This window comes from Trachemys scripta, chromosome 10 (assembly GCF_013100865.1).
Source record: "Trachemys scripta elegans isolate TJP31775 chromosome 10, CAS_Tse_1.0, whole genome shotgun sequence".
Lineage (NCBI taxonomy): Eukaryota > Metazoa > Chordata > Testudines > Emydidae > Trachemys > Trachemys scripta.
Window position 1 is genome coordinate 59,008,326 of NC_048307.1, and position 15,494 is coordinate 59,023,819.

Here is a 15,494-nt window from a genome sequence, read left to right on the forward strand (position 1 = left end):
TCAGGACAACGGAATTGCTCTTGCACGCAGACATGGTAAGCCGTAGATTCGTGGCAGCTTAAAACTTTAATATTAGCAATGGCCTCATTTCACATTAAAATCAATGTCGGTCCCTGCTGCCAGCAATCCGGCAAGCAGGAAGTCTGCTCCTGTGCCACACCCTCGCGGCTGTCCCCGGGAACGATCCCTTTCGGCTGCCCCTCTCCCGCCTCCACCGCGTGGCTGCAAACCAGCGGTTACAGTTCTGTAAAGGAACGGTAAAGCAGTCCCAACACTAACATTCCCCTACCTCATTCAAAGCAGGTCATCATGAGCGACATCACCCTCATGAGGATCTCTGAGAGCGACAGACAGAGAATGCTCCGGGAAAGCCTCCAAAGACCAGGGCCGTATGCCGCCATGCTGTGCCAAGCAATGATTCCGGAGTACTTGCTAGTCTCGTGGCGCGGCAACGTGTCCTACTACGGAGGACCCAATAAGGCCGCTCTCCCCAAGAACCTAATGCAGCGGATTTCAAATTACCTGCAGGAGAGCTTCCTTGAGATGTCCCAGGAGGATTTCTGCTCCATCCCCGGACATATAGACCGCATCTTACTGTAGCTGCAGTAGCAGGGACTAAACAGTAGAGCGGCTTGGGCAGGACAATCATGCAAAACCGGACATTGCTAGATTTTTTTTTCAATAGTTGCACTGCCCATGACTGAACCGTAAAGTTAATCAAACTAATCATGAGAAACCCATTTTTTAAATTGTTAATATTCATGTTCTGTTACAAATAAATGTTTAGATGTTTACAACACTTACTGGATGATCCTTCACCAGATTCTGTGTCCGGGGTAACGGCTGGGGAGGGTTGGTAGGGGATCTCTGTAAGGGTGATGAAGAGATCCTGGCTGTCGGGGAAATCAGCGTTGTGAGCGCTGTCGACTGCCTCGTCCTCCTCATCTCCTTCCTCATCTTCCCCGTCCGCTAACATGTGCGAGGATCCGGCCGTGGACACTATCCCATCCTCAGAGTCCACAGTCAGTGGTGGGGTAGTGGTGGCGGCCGCACCGAGGATGGAATGCAGTGCCTCGTAGAAACGGGATGTCTGGGGATGGGATCCGGAGCGTCCGTTTGCCTCTTTGGTCTTCTGGTAGCCTTGCCTCAGCTCCTTGATTTTCACGCGGCACTGCGTTACATCCCGGCTGTATCCTCTCTCTGCCATGTCTTTAGAGATCTTCTCATAGATCTTTGCATTCCGTCTTTTGGATCGCAGCTCGGAAAGCACGGACTCATCGCCCCACACAGCGATGAGATCCAAGACTTCCCGATCAGTCCATGCTGGGGCCCTCTTTCTATTCTGAGATTGCACTGCCATCAGTGCTGGAGAGCTCTGCATCGTTGCCAGTGCTGCTGAGCTCGCCACGATGTCCAGACAGGAAATGAGATTCAAACTGGCCAGACAGGAAAAGGAATTCAAATTCAAATTTTCCCGGGGCTTTTCCTGTGTGGCAGTTCAGAACATCCGAGCTCTTACTGCTGTCCAGAGCGTCAACAGAGTGGTGCACTGTGGGATAGCTCCTGGAGCTATTAGCGTCGATTTCCATCCACACCTAGCCTAATTCGACATGGCCATGTCGAATTTAGCGCTACTCCCCTCGTCGGGGAGGAGTACAGAAGTCGAATTAAAGAGACCTCTATGTCGAACTAAATACCTTCGCGGTGTGGACGGGTGCAGGGTTAATTCGATGTAACGGCGCTAACTTCGACATAAACGCCTAGTGTAGACCAGGCCTGAGCCTGCAGCTTTGAAGTTAGAAACCCATCATGGGAGAGAATCTGAGAGTGAACTGTAAATATTTGGGGGAAATCTGAATTTATTTATTTTGAAGAAATCAAACATGAATAGAGCAGAAAATTCAGAAGATGCTGAAAGTGGTTTTGGAGAGTAAATAAATTACACATGCGAAGGCTCACTGGGAGGGGAGGAAGGGGGGTAACTAGAGGTGCAAGAGTAGGTGGTAATTGGAGAAGAGGGTTGGGTATGCAGCAAGGGATGAGAATATTATGGGCAGGGGGATAAATGGAAATAGGCAGTAAGGGAGGGAAGAGAGGCTGGGGGCTCAGGTAACAGGATGGGTTAAGGATTGGTGAGTGACAGTGGAGAAGAAAGCAGGGGTTGCAAAATTAGGGTAACTGAGGAAGTTGAAGGTTTTGGGCGGGGGGCTGTCAGCCCTGAATTCTCCCCTTTCGTTTGTGTGCTGCAATCTGTGAGCCTCAGCCTTCTCCTTGTTTGCTGGGTTTTCTGTGATCTGGGGAATTGTGCTTCTCTTCGCGTGTGTGACCCCTTTTCCCTGCCCCTCCCAGTGAGCTGGGATTCGGGGGGAGATGAAGAGAACATAAATTCAAACCTCTGAAATCCAGAAAACGAATACTTAAGATACACATCATCCCTTTTTATTGGGGGTGGGGGGGCATACTGACCAGTGTCGATGGGTCTGGGGCCCAGTTTTAAAGGAGAGGAGGCCTGGGTGGACCTGCAGCATGGTTTGGGGAAGCCTAAAGGTGGGTAGTGGGAATAAAGGTCCCTGCTCAATGATGCAGCTCAAGCTACATAACCCAGATAGCGTGCAATCCTCCAGTAAGCTGCTGCCTGTTATATGTATGCAGCAGCATAGGGCAGGAGACAGCAAGAAGCAACTTCTTTAATGTTAATTGCTTCTACTGTGCCAACTAAAGGCTTAATAGGCTGGGAAGTGGTAGGGGAGTTGGAGACATTGGTGGGGTGGTGACTTCGTGGGATGGGGGTGGAAAATGAGACACAAACCAGTCTTTTCTTTCCCACTTAAAGTTACTGTTAACAACCATATAACAACACTGTTGTTATAACAACACTGTCAAGGTTTTGGGACATAAAAACATTTCATACATTTTAAACCATGGCCATTATCCACATTCTGCTATAACAAAATATCTAAGAGACAGGAGGAGCACTGAGGAATCCCATAACTGTGAACAGACATTGGTCTGGAATTATTTCTGGCTCCGCCACTATCCTGCCAGGCAAGCCACTTCACCTCTCTGTGCCTCAGTTTCCCATCTGTAACATGGGGATAATGATGTAAAGTTATTGGAGATCTCCTGATAAAAAGCACTATATAAATACTAGGTCAATCTGCTGCTTATTATATAGCCACAATAGCATTTCAACTGCAAACCTAGGTAAGAACAACTGACCACTAACTCCTACCACCAAACATTTCTTTCTGTTTAAAAAACAACACTAGGCAATTAAATGGCAATCCAGTATACATTTAGGTGGTATCCTATGTGCAAGTGCAAAGGGGTTGTAAGAGGGTATGAAGTGGTTAAATTTCACAGTTGTGGTATTCTATCAGAGGTGGGGCATAGGGCAAATGCAGGTAGTGTCTATCCATTAGAGCAAAAAGACAGAGTGCAAGTAATGTGTTATGGGCATTGTCGGGCATCGCTCAAAGAGGGCAGAGTTAAGGTTGCATGGGCATTTACCGTAACTGTATTTCCTGGTTTTCAGAAGTTTGTTTTGCTGAACTTGGCATTCTGGAAGGGCACTAGCTACCAATGGGCAACCGTAACTCTGTGTATTAATGAATTTTTTGGCATTTTATTTCCAAGATGGTCAGAGAGTACTTTAAAACTGCTAATACTGTAGGGGACCATGCAGAGCAATCTAGCCCAAGAAGGGAACATCTTCAAAGTACTACGCCCCCCCCGTTCTTTTTTCCCATAATTTGATCACTGCTCATTTGCTTGCTTCAGAATTTGATTTTGTGATCATCCAAACATTGAATTACATACAGTATTATAGACTTTCCTGCTACTGATTTTTTCCCCTAAAGGAAAGAAGACATTGAAATGCCATATCTTTCACACTCTTGAGCTATTTTTATTTTCATGAATGGCTATTCCAGTTCTGTGGTCTTGATTTAGAATTTTTTTGTACATATTGCTGTGCTATGTATTTGTTGCAACTCCCGTTTTGCATGCCTCCCCCATTTATTGGAATAAGGCATACCAAAGAACCTGATTTTGAATTATTCTTCCTCCTTTTGTCTCCAATAGCAATGTGCTGGTTCTATCTGTGAGAAGTATGGTTTGGAGGAATGTACATGTGCTAGTTCAGATGGCAAGGATGATAAAGAGTTGTGCCATGTCTGCTGCATGAAAAAAAGTAAGATTTGCATGCTTCTAAACACTAATACAATAGTAAATCTCTCAAGGTTTTTACTAGACTTTTTTTTATTTAAAGTCACATTTGTGGTTTAAAAATATTTGAGTAAGAATTACAGCATGTGGAAAAACACAAAGTATAATTCAGTGTTTGTTCATAATAGTACATAAGTAATAATGTGCTTCTCCCATAAAGATACTCAGTGGACCTTAAGAGTAAAATGCCCATTTGATAGGCCATCGATACCGTATACACTCGATTATAAGCCAACCCCCGCATGATGGATAAGTAAAAATGGAAAATTTTTATGACCTATTCATAAGCCGATCCTATAATTCAGGGGTCAGCAAACTTTGGCTCCCGGGCCATCAGGATAAGCCGCTGGTGGGCTGAGATGGTTTGTTTACCTCGAGCGTCCGCAGGCATGGAGGTAAATCTTATGTAAACAAAGTGTCCTGGCGTGCCAGCTGCTTACCCTGACGGTCTGGGACAGCAACTGGTGGGAAAACTTGGGGGTGGAGGGGAGAGGCGGGAGGGGGAGTAACCCCTGTGACCACCTCCCACACGACCCCATCCCTAGCCTGGGACCCCCACACACTCCCCATCCCATCCCTTACCACCTTATCTGGGGAGGATGTCTCTGGCTTGGCTGGAGCTGCTCCAGCAGGCTGCTCTGCGGGGCGGGGCCGAGCAGCATGGCTGCAGTTTGCCAGCCCCAGAGCTACAGCTGCTTCGGAGGCTGGGGGGAGAGCAGCGTGGCCAGAAACAGAGACTCTGGCCCTGCCTCTTCCCTTCTGGCTCTGCAGGTTGTGGTTCCTTGCTCCCTCTGTTGGGGGGGAGGGACTGTGTCCCACCTCTCCCTCTATATACCCATTCATAAGCTGACCCCCTCTCTGGTGCTTCCTTTTTTTACTAAAAAAATTCAACTTATGAATGAGTATATACAGTATGTCATAAATATTTTTGTTTTTCAAGTTCATAGTACCTTCATGAAAGACAATTACATTACCACTTCCTGATAAGTTTTTTAATAGGGTAAGAATATATTTTTAGTAGTGTGTTGGATATTCTTTTACACATTCATGCATGTGCAAGGTATTTTGTTATAAACTTGTCTTGAAATAAAATCCAGTCTTCAATTATATTCACTTTTTTCAGTGGATCCAATGACTTGTGCAAGTACGGGATCTAGTCAGTGGGAGCAGCATTTCCATCTCAAAACCATTACGCTTCAACCTGGATCCCCCTGCAATGATTTTAAAGGCTATTGTGATGTATTCATGAGATGTCGGTTAGTAGATGCTGATGGTCCTCTAGCCAGACTAAAGAAAGCAATTTTTAATCCAGAGCTGTATGAAAATATTGCTGAATGGATTGTGGTAAGTATCTTAATGGTTTGGAAACCTAAGCATAAAAGAGTCCTGTAAAATGGATTGAATATATTCAGTGTTTGTGACTAATGATAAACATGACTATATATGCAGTATTTCAGTGTTCTCTTAAGGTATGTCTACACTGCAGTAAAACACCCACAGCTGACCTATGACACTTTGCTCAGACTGCTGTGATATAAAATTGCAGTGTAGACACTTGGGCACAGGCTGGGTTGCCAAAGGTCCCAGAGCCTGATTGTCTACACTGCAATTTTATAGTCCACAGCACAAGCCCCATGAGCCCGAGTCAGCTGACACACACCAACCACAGGTGTTTTACTGCAGTGTAGACATACCCGTAAAGTACATTCTCAATCCTTACTCTTTGGTCTGCTTCTTCACACTCATAATCCAACTAGCAAGCTTAGCAGGTAAAGTTCAATATCCTTTGGAGACAAATTGAAGCAAGTGGCTTATGGTATGTGTAGTACGATATTGCTTCTAACCATGCTAATATCTCTTCATTTTACTGAGTGGTCACCTTAATTTTTTAAAAATCTGACATTTTTTTCCAGCTCTTAACACTTTTGTCCTCCTATGTAGGTGCTCAGTTCCTCAGAACATCAGGGCATAGGAGCTTTTTGCATATCTTTTGATCCCTTACCCTAAAGGGATTATACTTTTCCAATGAAGTAGCCAGCAGATAGAGCTGCAAGGAAACAAGGGTGGCTTTCCATGTTGGACTTCTCTGTTCACCTTTGTGTTAGGTACATCTATAGTTTGTCTGTATAGTTCATTCATTACATGTGTCTATGGTACCAGATTTTTCACTGTAAATCTTAACCAACATATGTGTCATTTCCATCCATTCATTTCAAAAATATCTGTCAGAACTTCATAAATGAATTATACATAATCATAACTGTATATCGTCAACATAGTTTTAAAATGTCTGTTCAACAGTATATTTTTGTTGAGCCCTTTATTAGATGCATATGATGCTAAGTGGATTCATCTCCACTCTGAGGCCAAATATTAGCTGTGTATTTTCACTATACTAACATTGTCCTTTACTTGGTGTGTTTAAATAGGTGTGTGAATGTTAGCCTATACACTTCCACAGTGTTCTTATAGTGTATATTTAAGACTCAGTCGATTGTCTGTTTTAGGGTTTTATACTGCCACCCGTCACTGAGGAATCTGACAAAATCCTTAGTGGACATTGAGTCTTTGGCACGTCTCTCTCTTTATTTTTTATATTTTATTAATTTTAGATTTGTTTTGGGATAACTTCTGATTTTGGTTGGGTTTTTATGAGTAGAAGGGGGTATTAAGGGGTTAGTGGTGTTCTTGTAATGGAAAGCCTTCTCTGAAGGGGTAGGATTGGCAGTGTTTCCTAAAGACAGTCAGAGTCAGGATATGCTCAGTTTGCTCTGGAAGCTTGTTTTGTAGCCACGCGCCTTAGATTGAAAATGCTTTGTTACTAGCAATCCTGTTTTTCATTCTGGACTTTATGATCTGCATTGTCCCAGAAGAACACAGCTACTTCTGTGGTTCAGAGGTTAAAATTCAGTCTCTGTTGTAGCTAGGACTTAATCAATTAAATGTTTTGAAGATCAGGACCAAAGATTTAAACTGGTTCCGGGTCAGTTTCTCATGCCAATGGAGGGACTTGAGTACAGGCTCATTGTGCTCCTGGTGGCCTTACCTATGGGGAAGGTGGGCAAGTCTTCTGTACCAGCAGAAGCTTGTGCCTAGATTACCTTTGTAATGTCATTGATCTGTTTCTGTTTCCATTGTATTTTTGTGTACATTTACTAGTCAGTTTTGGTTTTAGTCATCTTGAAACTTATTTTTTTTACTTGGTTTCCTTTTATAGACCTAATTGTGTATGGTCACAATAACACTGAATACAAAGAGCAACTGAAGAAAAATATGATGTATAAAGAAAAATTTGAGGATCGTACATAGCTTAAATAAATCGAGGAGTTGATAGTTCTACTCCAAAATAAGCAAGGAGAATGACACCTGCAAGACTGGCCAGAAACATTAAGTTTAGAAGGGAAGTTTTTCCTCAACAGTAAGGGCAATTTGACAATAGAACAGCATGGCAAGATAGGTCATTGTGGAAACTTTTAAAAATGAAACTGTCTAGGTACAGCATAGCTTGCGTTAAGTGTAGGAAATTAGATGTGCTGCCCTGTGTCCCCTGTAATCCTAGCATCAAGGGCAGGGGTGGGCAAACTACGGCTAGGATGACCAGACAGCAAGTGTGAAAAATCGGGACGGGTGTGGGGGTTAATAGGAGCCTATATAAGAAAAAGACCCAAAAACCAGGACTGTCCCTATAAAACCGGGACATCGGGTCACCCTAACTACAGCCCGCGGGCCCAATCCGGCCCCTCATGATTTTGGATCCGGCCTGTGGCCCCCGGGGCCCTTGCCTCCAGGCACTGCCCCCCGCGGCTCCCATTGGCCAGGATCAGGGAACCACGGCCAATGGGAGCTTTGGGGGAGGTACCTGGAGGCATGGCAAGGGCAGCGCATATGGAGCCCTCCCCCAGGGGCAGCAGCGCTTCCTGGAGCGGCATGGGGACAGGGCAGGCATGCAGGGAGCCTGCCATTGCCCCGGTGCGTGCCGCTGCCACCCTGGAGCCCGAACCCCTCCTGCTCCCTGCCCTAAGCCCCCTGCCTGCACCGCGCACCCCTCTTGCACCTCAACTCCCTGCCCTGAGCCCGCTCCCGCAGTCTGCACGCCTGCCCTGAGCCCCCTCCTGCACACCGCACCCTCTCCCACACCCTGCACTCTCTCCCGCACCCCAACCCCCTGCCCGGCCCTGCATACAATTTCCCCACCCAGAGGTGGCCCTCGGCCCAAAAAGTTTGCCCACCCCGATCTAGGGATTTATAATATGAATACATCCACTGAGCAGTCCTCAGTATTTTTTTTGTCAGCTCTTTCAGACCAACAATTAATATGTTGGAAATTAAAGCTGATTTTTCCAAAGCACCCTAAAAGAATTGAGCACGCAAATCTTACTGAAATTCACTCTGATTTACTCACTTGACCATAATTTAGTGGTTATTGAAGCGCTGTCATTTATTAATGCAATTTTCATTGCTTGATGAATACCTAATACAGTATAGGTATATAACGCTTCCCTTTTGCTTTAAGAAACTATCATAATAAATTTGTTCTAGTATTTGCACACAGTCAGTTCTCTGTAAACTCTAAATATCCTTTTTGAGAGGAAAAGGAATTTGCTAATGTCACTCTACTCTAGGGGCACAGAATTTGCCCTAAGGAGGGAGTCCATGGAGAAGATTTTTCTCCAGTAGGATGCCTGTCCTGGGGCAAAGAATCCGCAGTGTGCCCCACAGGCATGGCTCAGCTTCACATACAGCTGACAGGGCAGACACAGCTGCAGGCAGTTTTGTAGGGCTGCAGCCAAGGAAGGAAGTGCTGGAATGCCCAGGGCCCAGAAGCTGAGCCATTCCTGTGATTGGCCCCTGGTGCCAGGGCAGGGCACAGGCCAGAGAGCACAAGGGGAATTACTGTGCAGTCTGCGGGCCCCCAGCTCCCTGTGGAAAGCCCCAGTATCAGGGCTGCAACCCCCACTACCTCCCCACCAAGGGAAAGGAATTTGGGGAAGTACTGGGGCCTTCCCTGCCAGCCCACAGCACCAGGATTTTGGCAGGGGCTTCCTCATTGGGCAGGGATGTGGCACTCCAGCCTGGTACTCCTGTATGTGAGTCCCAGGCTGTGAGTCCCAGGCTGCAGTGTTGCCCCATATTTAAAGCCCTACCAAATTCATGGTCCATTTTGGTCAATTTCATGGTCATGGGGCAGGGATAGCTCAGTGGTTTGAGCATTGGCCTCTACACTCAGGGTTGTGAGTTCAGTCCTTGAGGGGGCCACTTAGGGATCTGGGGCAAAATCAGTACTTGGTCCTGCTAGTGAAGGCAGGGGGCTGGACTCGATGACCTTTCAAGGTCCCTTCCAGTTCTAGGAGATGGGATATCTCCATTAATTTAATTTAAAAAATTTTTTTTTTCACAATTTCAGACATTTAAATCTGAAATTCACAGTGTTGTAATTGTAGGGGTCCTGACCCAAAAATAAGTTTTGGGGGGGGGCATATCATAAGGTTATTGTAGGGGGGTTTGCGGTACTGCTACCTATATTTCTGCATTGTTGCTGGTGGCGGCACTGCCTTCAGAGCTGGGTGGCCAGAGAACGGCAGCTGATGGCCAGGATCCCAGCTCTGAAGGCAGAGCCATCACTAGCAGCAGTGCAGAAGGAAGGATGGCCTGGTATGGTCAGGGCCGGCTCTAACTTTTTTGCCACCCCAGGCAAAAAAGAAGAGCGCCACGCCGCCGTACCACCCCCCGCGAGCACCGCGCAGCCAAACCCCCCCCAACCCCCCCCCACCCCCCCCCCCCCCAACCCCCCCCCCCCCCCCCCCAAGCACCACGCCGCCTGAAGCCCTGCCCCCCCAAGTGCCACGCAAGCCTCAGAGCCGCGCCGCCCCCCCTCCTCCCGAGCACCACGCCCCCGCCCCCTCCGAGCACTGCGCCGGCCCAAGACCCTGCCCCCCTCCAAGTGCCGCCCAAAGCCCCCCCCCGAGTGCCGCGCTGACCGAAGCCCTGCTCCCCAAGTGCCGTGCCGCCAAAACAAAAAAACCCCTTTCAATGCTGCCACGACGAACCAATAAATAAATAAATAAAAATAAATAAAAACCCGAGCACCGCCTCGCCCCAAGGTGCTGCCCCAAGCACATGTTTGGTCGGCTGGTGCCTGGAGCCGGCCCTGGGTATGGTATTGCCACCCTTGCTTCTGCGCTGGCTTCAGAGCTGGGCGCCTGGCCAACAGCCGCTGCTCTCTAGCCACCCAGCTCTGAAGGCAGTGCAGAAGTAAGGGTGGCAGTACTGTGACTCCCCCAAAATAACCTTCCAACACCCCCTCCCCCTGCAAACCTCTTTTGGGTCTGGACCAGCCAATTTGACAAATGCTGGTCTCCCCATGAAATCTGTCTAGTATAGGGTACGAGCATACACAAGGTTTGTGACGCATTTTTCATGGCTGTGAATTTGGTAGGGCCTATGCATACTGCTGTCTTGGGCATGGCCAGAAGGGGAGGCAGCAGTTGCTGGAGTCTCTGCTCGGAGCCAGCCAAGTAGGAGGTGGGCCTGGGCCCCCTATTTGTTGTGCCCCTCCTTTTCACATAGATACCTCTGTAGTGTAGGTTTATAGCAGTGTTTTAGTGGGAGCGAGGGGCGCCGTATCTTATCTTTAAACAGTCTAGTACACAATACATAACTATTTCCTAACTGCATTAATGGTTAACTTTAACTGCATCATGAGGGTTTCTGAACTTTATCTACTAAGCTTGCTAGTGTGCATCAAGGACCTGGCCAAAGAGTTGGCTCTTTAGAGGCTACCTTCAGGAGAACTCCAGTCACAGGTAAGTAGTTTGCATTAACCAGCCAGGTAATATGTTAAGCTTTGTATGGATGATGAAATACAAAACTGACACTCCACTTCTAGGGAATTAGATGCTTAAATGTGAATTTAAGTGTATTTGCGATGGCTTAACTTTCATTTGAACTAAAAATATTCCATTTACACCAAATCAAAAGCATGAGTCAAAATGTATAGCACTGAGAAAAGTTTGATAAAATATTACATTTACTATTAGCATATACAAATTAGATAAGTAATCTCATGAATTTGTATAGAAATAAGCATGCAGATTTTAAATGTATGCAGCAAATGGAGAAGTAATATGTATAGATATGGAATGTAATAAATCTGTCAGCCTCATTTATATGCCATATAGAAACTACTAAATGAAAATTATTATAGATTGCAAACTAAAGCATTCAAAAAATTAACAGCTGTCTGTGCAACCTTAATTTTGCCTCTTTGTGCCTATGCATTATTATACAGTTTTTAATTACATCATTGCTTGCTATCTTTTTTTCCACATTTCAAGTCTCCCTGCTTACAAAACCTTGCTGCATTCACCTCCCAATATGTTAGAGGCCTATGAAAAAATAGCATGTGATTATGTAATTAGACTGTCATAAAGCAAAAATGGAAGGGGGCAGAATTAAAGTTGCACAATAAATCTGGCATTTCTTAACTTTGGAATGCTTATCTTTTCAACTGTAACAAGGTTTTTAATGTCATTTTTATAGAATTTCCTTAAAAAGAAAAGTTCATGTGCAACTGTGGCACACAGTTTGTGAGTGGTTTTTGCTGTGCGACACTGAAATGCTGGGAATTGGGATTCCTGTGTTCTATTTCTTGATCTGGGAGTGGAGAATGGCCTTTGATTTGATCAGAGGACTGAAAGAAAATATGTAGGTGGTGGTGGTTTGTCAGTTATGCTTTTTGCTTGCACATTGCTCACTGTTGCCTGACTCTTGTATAAGACGACATAACCAAGCACATAGATTTGGCACATTCTTTGAGAGGCACTGTGACTAACTAAATAAGATTTTGGTTTGCTGTATTAGAAACATAGGTTCTATTATTTCTTCTGTCAGAAGCGAACCTGTGCAGGTTCTCAGATCCTCAGTTATCTTTGATGGGCGGAAAACTTGACTCCCTCCAAATTTAAGTATACGAAAGCTTGCTTAATATAGGTTGTGAAATACACAGAATTAATATTATTCAAGGAAAGATAAGACTAAGGTCTGGTCCACACTAACCCCCCCCCCCACTTCAAACTAAGATACGCAACTTCAGCTACGTGAATAACGTAGCTGAAGTCGAAGTACCTTAGTTCGAACTTACCGCGGGTCCAGACGCGGCAGGCAGGCTCCCCCGTCGACTTCGCGTACTCCTCTCGCGGAGCAGGAGTACCGGGGTCGACGGCGAGCACTTCCGGGATCGATTTATCGCGTCTAGACAAGACACGATAAATCGATCCCAGAAGATCGATTGCTTACCTCCGGGTCCGGCGGTAAGCAAAGTATAGACGTACCCTAGGACTCAGTCTTCTATTCCAAGCCCAGAGCATCTTCCCTTAGTCTAAAAAGTATTTTAAGAATAGAGAGGTGACAGGAAGCAGCCTGTGTTTCAGCTGGAAGGCTTTCTCTGTTCTTATCTTAGGCACGTAATGCAGGAGATTCACTTGGGGCCTGGGAGCACATGCAGTGCAGTTGGACTGTAGAGAAAATAAGGGACAAGTAGGGATCAAACTGTAGTGCCCATATGCAAATTCTCTGCATATTATAACTTGGCCAAAAATATGTCTGCTTTCATGGGGGACAGTAAATGACACATCTCCAACCTCAGACATCCTCCCTGCCGAGTAACAAATTCCTAATTTGAATCCTTGAGGCATGAGAATTGTTTTTAAAATGTCAGAATTTAACATAGGCAAAAGTACCTGTTTCACTAAATGATTTCTTGGAAGTGGCAGACTTATAAAAACCTCCATTGTGTGGCAGAGAGAGAGTATGGAAAATTCCCAGCTGAATGACCAGTTTGTCTAAGGGCTGGTCTACACTTAGTCCGGACTTCGGACTAAGGTACGCAAATTCAGCTACGTTAATAACGTAGCTGAATTCGAAGTACCTTACTCCGGACTTACCGCGGTCCAGACGCGGCCGGAAGTCTCCCCCCGTCGACGCCGCGTACTCCTCTTGGCGAGCTGGAGTACCGGCGTCGATTGTGAGCACTTCCGGGATCGATCCGGGATCGATTTATCGCGTCTTAAGCAGACGCGATAAATCGATCCCAGAACATCGATGGCGTGTCTCCGGACCAGCCGGTAAGTGAAGACTAGGCCTAAGTTCAGTAACTGTAAACAAGGTTATAATAGGTGTTAGACAACTTTAACTATAGTCTTTGATATTGTTGTCCACCGGTTTGGAACCCCCTGGGTATTAATAGCAGTGTAGGCAGTGAGGCACTGCCTGTGGGCATCTACCCAGCTTTATACTATACACAGCTCTCTACAGCCCACGCAGTCCCTCTCCAGGCTACCACTGAAGCCTTTCCCTGTTAGAGGAAGAGTCCTACAGAAGGGAGCTGTGCAGAAAGGCTCTACTAGCTCACCACTGCTGGAGCTTTCTCCCCGCTGTGAGGGAGGGCTTTGGTAGTGAGATACAGTGGGGAAAGGTTCCATCAGCTCGCTGCTGCTTCTTCTCTCCAGAGCCTTTCATTGACCTGTAGCTACATAGCAGTGTGGACACCACTTACTTTTCATTATGGCTTGTAATGAAAACTGGTGTGTAGTGTAGACATAGCCTAAGAATTATTAATACACTTAATGAACAGGTCAAAGGTACCATAAAAAGATCTAACAGTAAAATGAGCTTCTCCATTTTCACTTTCCTCCTTAAGCCTCTAATAAACTGAAATGTTTACAGTTTGTCCTGAAAGTAATAAATCCTGGCCGGTGTTGGGTCCAAGTGGAGGCAGGAGGAATGAATTCCAGAGTCAAGGACGACTTCTCCCTTATATATAATTGTTTATTTATTTATTTTAAGTGGAAGGAAAACTTGTTCTAAATCTTCCCTTTCCTTCCATGGACTATATTTTTGTGTATTCTCCCTAGGGTATATTTACTTCCATTGCAACAGCATTTAAGAATCAATTTCTGCAGTCTTCTGCTATGAAAAAATGACAAAACATTAGTTGTAACTGAATTTTACTTTATGGCTAGATTTCATTACTTTCTGCATGCAAAGCAAAGGCCAGATTGTCAGCTAAGAGCTCTGAAAAAATATGCAGATTCTTACCTAGTTGCTGAATTGCCTCAAGCTGCAATACAGCAACTTAATCCTTTGTCCTTTTTCTTTTGGCTTTTTCTTGCAGTCTGTGAATTGATTTACTCACTGCCTTGGAATATGTCTGCCAAATCCATGGGAGGTGTTGGCTTTTATAAATAGCTGGCACTGGAAGATTTGTGACTTCTAGAAGTTTTACTATAATAAAATAGCAATATAATTAATCATTAAGTGAAACAACAATGCTAGAGCTCAGAAAAGCTAGGGTTACCATATTTTGTGCCTCCCAAAGGAGGACACTCCATGGGGCCCCAGCCCCGCCCCAACTCCGCCCCCTCTCCAAAGTCTCCGCCCCCTCCCCTGCTTCCCACGAACATTTGAGTCACGGGAAGCCTGAAGCAGGTAAGGGGGAGTGTGGGGGGAGGAGGCGCGGCCCAGGCTGGCCCCGGCCCTGGGATGCTCGCCCCGGGCCCGGCCGACCACCCCCGGCCCGCCCAGCACTGCGATCCCCGGCCCGGCCCCCGGCCGAGCACCCCCGGCACCGCACCGCCGGTCCCCAGCCCGGCCGCTGGCCCGGCCCCCGAGTCCCTGGCCCGGCCCCGGCGGAGCCCCCGAGCCCCCGGCCCGGCCCCGGCGGAGCCCCCGGCCCGGCATGTCTCGATTTTCCCGGACATGTCCGGCTTTTTGGGCTTTCCCCCCGGACGGGGATTTGGAGCCCAAAAAGTTGGACATGTCCGGGAAAATCCGGACGTATGGTAACCCTAGAAAAGCTATTATCAAGTTGGGGGAGTTTAGTGTCTATGTTCACCCAGATTAGGTGCAATAAATGCCTAACCATGATTAAATGGATTATTAGATGCATTCATTAATGCCACTAATTTATTTTATGTAACTTGTTAGTATATTTCATTGTATGGGAAACCTTACAGAATTCAGCCAAATAAATTTAACAATGTACTGTCTTCTTTTTTTTTAACCTTGTTTTGTAATGTGTTTTAGGCTCACTGGTGGGCAGTATTGCTTATGGGAATTGCTCTGATCATGTTAATGGCTGGATTCATTAAAATATGCAGTGTTCATACTCCGAGCAGTAATCCAAAGTTGCCTCCTCCTAAACCACTCCCAGGTAAGTACATCCAAGTGATTAAGACAACAGAGAAGTAAGAAGGTAGAACCTTTATTTT

The 15,494-nt window shown here is 46.1% G+C and overlaps 1 protein-coding gene across 1 annotated transcript in view; it reads left to right on the top strand.

The window, feature by feature from the left end:
- The window catches only part of ADAM10 (ADAM metallopeptidase domain 10), a 112,369-nt gene that overhangs the window by 94,068 nt on the left and 2,807 nt on the right, over positions 1–15,494 (top strand). Inside the window, exons 13-15 of the mRNA XM_034783194.1 lie at positions 4,084–4,192; positions 5,351–5,571; positions 15,310–15,436. Of these exons, the coding sequence (XP_034639085.1) occupies positions 4,084–4,192; positions 5,351–5,571; positions 15,310–15,436 (457 nt within the window). The remainder of the gene's footprint in view (positions 1–4,083; positions 4,193–5,350; positions 5,572–15,309; positions 15,437–15,494) is intronic.